The 6054-nt window shown below is 51.8% G+C and overlaps 2 protein-coding genes across 7 annotated transcripts in view; both read left to right on the plus strand.

The window, feature by feature from the left end:
- Positions 1–167, plus strand: part of mgaa (MAX dimerization protein MGA a) — a 23356-nt gene extending 23189 nt beyond the window's left edge. The window contains exon 27 of the mRNA XM_068600195.1: positions 24–167. Within this exon, the coding sequence (XP_068456296.1) occupies positions 24–167 (144 nt within the window). The remainder of the gene's footprint in view (positions 1–23) is intronic.
- The window catches only part of LOC137802938 (mitogen-activated protein kinase-binding protein 1-like), a 20123-nt gene continuing 14071 nt past the window's right edge, over positions 3–6054 (plus strand). For 3 of the 6 annotated variants that reach the window (XM_068601144.1, XM_068601146.1, XM_068601147.1), the window contains exons 1-8: positions 3–316; positions 896–987; positions 2480–2542; positions 2809–2866; positions 4424–4594; positions 5330–5467; positions 5544–5726; positions 5835–5852. In XM_068601144.1, coding sequence (XP_068457245.1) covers positions 200–316; positions 896–987; positions 2480–2542; positions 2809–2866; positions 4424–4594; positions 5330–5467; positions 5544–5726; positions 5835–5852 — 840 coding nt within the window. In that variant the 5' untranslated portion in view covers positions 3–199. Of the gene's footprint in view, positions 317–895; positions 988–2479; positions 2543–2808; positions 2867–4423; positions 4595–4814; positions 4847–5329; positions 5468–5543; positions 5727–5834; positions 5853–6054 lie in introns of those variants that run through there. The other 3 variants (XM_068601145.1, XM_068601148.1, XM_068601149.1) reach the window with 2 other exon arrangements.

Raw genomic sequence — 6054 nt, forward strand, 5'->3', positions numbered from 1 at the left:
CGCTCAGGCTCGTGTCTCCGCAGCGGCGGAGGAATAAGATGCGGAGCCGGAGCCTGGGCCCGGACGGAACCGGAACCAGAACCCAGAGGCAGGCGACCCGCAGCGGCGCGGCTCAGCGCGCGGACAGAATGACCGCAGCGGCGGCGCAGAGGAGCTCCAGCCGCTGAGAGAGGCTGCGACGCGGCCAGCTAGCAGCGCGATGACAGCGGAGGGGAGCGGGACGATCCGCAGCCGCATCAAGAACCTGCTGCGCTCCCCGTCCATCAAACTGCGCAGGCGCAGCGGCGCGGCGCGCGACCACGAGCTCAGCGGCAAGGTGGGGGCGGGCGCGCGCACATGCGCATGCACATACATAACGACTAACCAGACTCACCAGACTCAGATTATAAATATCTGATTATTCTGTTAGTCTAGTGAGTCTGAGTCTAATTAGTTAGTCTGGTTAGTCTAGTTAGTCTACATTCTCCCTGTCCAGTAGAACCTTGTCCAGTAGAACTCTGTCCAGTAGAACTCTGTCCAGTAGAACTCTGTCCAGTAGAACCCTGTCCAGTAGAACTCTGTCCAGTAGAACCCTGTCCAGTAGAACCCTGTCCAGTAGAACTCTGTCCAGTAGAACCCTGTCCAGTAGAACCCTGTCCAGTAGAACTCTGTCCAGTAGAACCCTGTCCAGTAGAACCCTGTCCAGTAGAACTCTGTCCAGTAGAACCTTGTCCAGTAGAACTCTGTGGGGTCGTGACTCTAGAATAGGAAAGCAGTTCAGAGATGAATGGATGAATATTATAGACACTTTACTGGATGAAGTCTCATCTCTATTGATCATCTCTATTGATCATTTCTCTGACTTATTGATCGTAAATCTGCTTCCTGTCCTATCCTGTTGACCGTTGACCTCCAGGTGACCTTGGAGAAGGTTCTAGGCATCACAGCTCCAGGGAACCGAGCGCTGGCCTGCGACCCCCGAACGGGACTGCTGGCCTACCCTGCTGGGTGAGAAGTGTGTGTGTGTGTGTGTGTGTGTGTGTGTGTGTGTGTGTGTGTGTGTGTGTGTGTGTGTGTGTGTGTGTGTGATGCATGGGTTCTACAGATATCGGACCAGTGAAAGCAGTTGAAGTGTTAAATTGAGTGTAAACGTTGTTGTCACTGAAGTGAGCTGCACCAAAGTAAAAGGAGTTGAGGTGGAGAACACGTTCAGAATGTTTCCATACAGTGTTGCATTATGGGTATAAACAGGATGTGGAGGATTAAACTCACACAAACTGTCTCATGACCAGGATTTAAAGTCTGATCAGATTATCAGATTAAAGGCAACACACACACAGACACACACACACACACGGTGTCTCGTTGTGAGTCCTGGTCCTGATGTGTGCCACGAGACTTCCACCTCCAGGACTCTGAGGGTAAATGTTGAAGCGTCCATCTTTTATGGGATGCTTTGGGTCTTTAAAGGTTCTGAAGGTTCTCTCTGGTGTCGGGCGTCTCTGGGGAACTTTCTGAACTAACATGACTCCCAGGTTGTTTCAGGACTCGCAGGCTTTAGGAGTCTTCAGGGCTGCTTGAAGGGTTCTAGGTTGAAGGTCTTGAAGGTTCCTCCAGGAGGCCTGTGAGGGTTCCAGTGGCTCCTCAAGGGGCTGGACGGGTTAAAGGTCTTGCAGTCTTTGAGTCTCTTCAGCGCTGCAGCTCAGTGAAGGCTTTGTGTGTTCAGCCATGTTTGTAATGTTTACCTGAACGTGTGTGACGGTTCTGCACCTGAAAGACCGGTTCTTCGGACTGTTAGAACAGGAAGTAAACTCTCCCGACACCCCAGCTTCAGAGAGTTTAGAGACTCTGCTGATGGAAAGGACGTCACACAGCGCCGTGAGGCGTTCAGGGACTCCTCTGACCGGTGTGAATGTCGGCACGGTCACCACACTCCACCTCCACTGCAGAGGTCAAAGGTCACGCACTGATGCATATGATGACATCACAAAAAGATCAAACAGGTTGAAATGATGGAGGAGGTTTTAGACGAACCTGTTGTCTGTTGTGGTTGTGTGTCTGTTGTGGTTGTGTGTCTGTTGTAGTTGTGTCTGTTGTGGCTGTGTGTCTGTTGTGGTTGTGTGTCTGTTGTGGTTGTGTGTCTGTTGTAGTTGTGTCTGTTGTGTCTGTGTGTGTTGTAGTTGTGTGTCTGTTGTGGTTTTGTGTCTGTTGTGGTTGTGTGTCTGTTGTAGTTGTGTCTGTTGTGGCTGTGTGTCTGTTGTGGTTGTGTGTCTGTTGTGGTTGTGTGTCTGTTGTGGTTGTGTCTGGTTGTTACTGGTTCATGAACAAGGTTCTCTGGTCATTGTGTCATTTTTTATATAAAAAACCTAAAAGTTATGAAGAAGACGTTCTTCAGTGAAACAGCCCCGACAAAATAAAAGCCTCTCTAAAGTTAGTGTGTGTCTGTCTGTCTGTGTGTGTGTGTGTGTGTGTGTGTGTGTGTGTGTGTGTGTCTCTGCAGGTGTGTCGTCGTGCTGTTGAATCCCAGGAAGAACAAACAGCATCACATCTTCAACAGCTCCAGGTGAACCTTCAGCCTATCAGCTGTCACTTCCTGTCTGGGTCCTTTGCTTTGATGACGAATGAGTGTTGTTGTTGTTGTTGTTGTTAGAATGATCATTGTTATTAGTGATGTAACCATTGTTGGTCACAGAGTTGCTTTTAAAGCTCAAACAAACCAACATTCTTATTGTTGCGTTGATCCAACTGCAACTCCCATGAGCCTTAGCAACAGCAGTGGTGACATGTGGCAGCCAATCAGAAGTGACCCCGCCCCCTTCTGCTCCTCAGGAAGGCCATCACCACGCTGGCCTTCTCTCCAGACGGGAAGTATGTCGTCACCGGAGAGGTGAGAACGCAGAACGTAGAACGTAGAACACAGGACGTAGAACACAGGATGTAGAACACAGGATGTAGAACACAGAACGTAGAACACAGGATGTAGAACACAGGATGTAGAACACAGGATGTAGAACACAGGATGTAGAACACAGAACGTAGAACACAGGACGTAGAACACAGGATGTAGAACACAGGATGTAGAACACAGGACGTAGAACACAGGATGTAGAACACAGAACGTAGAACACAGGACGTAGAACACAGGATGTAGAACACAGGACGTAGAACACAGGATGTAGAACACAGGATGTAGAACACAGGACGTAGAACACAGGATGTAGAACACAGAACGTAGAACACAGGATGTAGAACACAGGATGTAGAACACAGGATGTAGAACACAGAACGTAGAACACAGGACGTAGAACACAGGACGTAGAACACAGGACGTAGAACACAGGATGTAGAACACAGGACGTAGAACACAGGATGTAGAACACAGGATGTAGAACACAGGATGTAGAACACAGGATGTAGAACACAGAACGTAGAACACAGGATGTAGAACACAGGATGTAGAACACAGGATGTAGAACACAGAACGTAGAACACAGGACGTAGAACACAGGATGTAGAACACAGGATGTAGAACACAGGACGTAGAACACAGGATGTAGAACACAGAACGTAGAACACAGGACGTAGAACACAGGATGTAGAACACAGGACGTAGAACACAGGATGTAGAACACAGGATGTAGAACACAGGACGTAGAACACAGGACGTAGAACACAGGATGTAGAACACAGGACGTAGAACACAGGATGTAGAACACAGGATGTAGAACACAGGACGTAGAACACAGGATGTAGAACACAGAACGTAGAACACAGGACGTAGAACACAGGATGTAGAACACAGGATGTAGAACACAGGACGTAGAACACAGGACGTAGAATGCAGAACACAGAATGCAGAACGTAGAACGTAGAACGTACAACACAGGAGATAATTATGATAACTGATTATTTTCTATTAATTAGTAGAATAATTGATTTGTCTAAAATCCAAACAGCTTCACTGGAACAGAGATGATTTAAATAATCGCTCCACCCTGTGCCCCCCCCCCTCTCCCCCCTCTCTCCCCCCCCTCTTCCCCCCCCCCTCTCCCCCCCTCTTTCCCCCCCCTCTCCCCCCTCTCTCTCCCCCCTCTCTCCCCCCCCTCTCCCCCCTCTCTCCCCCCTCTCTCCCCCCCCTCTCCCCCCTCTCTCCCCCCCCTCTTCCCCCCCCCTCTCCCCCCCCTCTCTCTCCCCTCTCCCCCCCCTCTCCCCCCCCCCTCTCCTCCCCTCTTCCCCCCCTCCCCCCCTCTCCCCCCCCCTCTCCCCCTCTCCTCCCCTCTCTCTCCCCCCCCTCTCCTCCCCTCTCCCCCCCCTCCCCCCCTCTCTCTCCCTCTTCCCCCCACTCCTCCCCTCTTCCCCTCCCCCCCTCTTTCCCCCCCCCCCCTCTCCCCCCTCTCTCTCCTCCCCCCTCCTCCCCTCTTCCCCTCCCCCCCCCCCCCCTCAGAGCGGGCACATGCCGGCGGTGCGTGTCTGGGATGTGATGGAGCGTGTTCAGGTGTCAGAGCTCCAGCAGCATAAGTTCGGCGTCTCCTGCGTGACGTTCAGTCCCAACAGCAAATACATCGTGAGCGTCGGCTACCAGCACGACATGATGGTGAACGTGTGGAGCTGGAAGGTACAAGTACACCTTCATACATGTACTTATACACATGTATACATGTACCAGCACGACATGATGGTGAACGTGTGGAGCTGGAAGGTACAAGTACACCTTCATACATGTACTTATACACATGTATACATGTACCAGCACGACATGATGGTGAACGTGTGGAGCTGGAAGGTACAAGTACACCTTCATACATGTACTTATACACATGTATACATGTACCAGCACGACATGATGGTGAACGTGTGGAGCTGGAAGGTACAAGTACACCTTCATACATGTACTTATACACATGTATACATACACAGATACCGCAACTTACAGTGTTGACGTAAAATAAACAGGTCGTGATGACGTCACGTGACCTGTGATGACGTCACGTGACCTGTGATGACATCACGTGACCTGTGATGATGTCACGTGACCTGTGATGACGTCACGTGACCTGTGATGACGTCACGTGACCTGTGATGACGTCACGTGACCTGTGATGACGTCACGTGACCTGTGATGACGTCACGTGACCTGTGATGACGTCACGTGACCTGTGATGACGTCACGTGACCTGTGATGACGTCACGTGACCTGTGATGATGTTCACTGCTGACTGACAGCTGTGAACTGACGTTTATGATCACAACAGTGATGATCTTCCTCTTCTTCCTCTTCCTCAGCTGCAGTGTAGCGTGTAGCGTCCTGTTGACAGACGTTGTTGTTGTTGTTGTTGTTGTTGTTGTTTAGAAGAACGTGGTGGTCTCAGCCAACAAGGTGTCCAGCAAAGTGACGGCCGTCTCCTTCTCAGACGACAGCTCGTACTTCGTCACCGCAGGAAACCGCCACGTGAAGTTCTGGTACCTGGACCACGCCAAGACCTCCAAGGTTCCCCTCGCCGCCGCTCAGGACGCCCGGTGAGATCGCTGGCGACCAATCACTGACCGGCTCCTCCCCCTGCCAGGTGAACGCCACCGTGCCGCTGCTGGGGCGCTCGGGGCTGCTGGGAGAACTCAGGAACAACTTCTTCAGCGACGTGGCGTGCGGGCGGGGCCGCCAGGCAGCCTCCACCTTCTGCATCACCTCCTCGGGGCTGCTGTGTGAGTTCAACCAGCGCCGCCTGCTGGACAAGTGGGTGGAGCTACGGGTGAGTCCGGGGGTGGAGCTCTGACTCGCCTCCCAACATGAAATGAGATGAATGTGATGTGAGAAGCTGTCATGTGACGCCGCTCTGCTTCCTCTGCTTCCTGTGCAGAGCGAGGACGCTCAGGCCGTAAGTCTCCTGCCTGCTCCTCAGCTCAGCCCGTCTGGTCACCACAGCTGCTAGCTGCTAGCTAGCTTCCTGCTCTCCACCATTCAAACTGCTTTAGTGGGGGAGCTAAACGCTAACATGCTAGCTAGCTACATGCTACCTCTAGCCAGCTCTTCGCCTCCCTTTGAGGCCTCACAGGAGGCTGATGAGCTAATGAGATGAT

This window comes from Clinocottus analis, unplaced genomic scaffold (genome assembly GCF_023055335.1).
Source record: "Clinocottus analis isolate CAN_PGR_092001 unplaced genomic scaffold, fCliAna1.0.p SCAF_5, whole genome shotgun sequence".
Taxonomy (NCBI): domain Eukaryota; kingdom Metazoa; phylum Chordata; class Actinopteri; order Perciformes; family Cottidae; genus Clinocottus; species Clinocottus analis.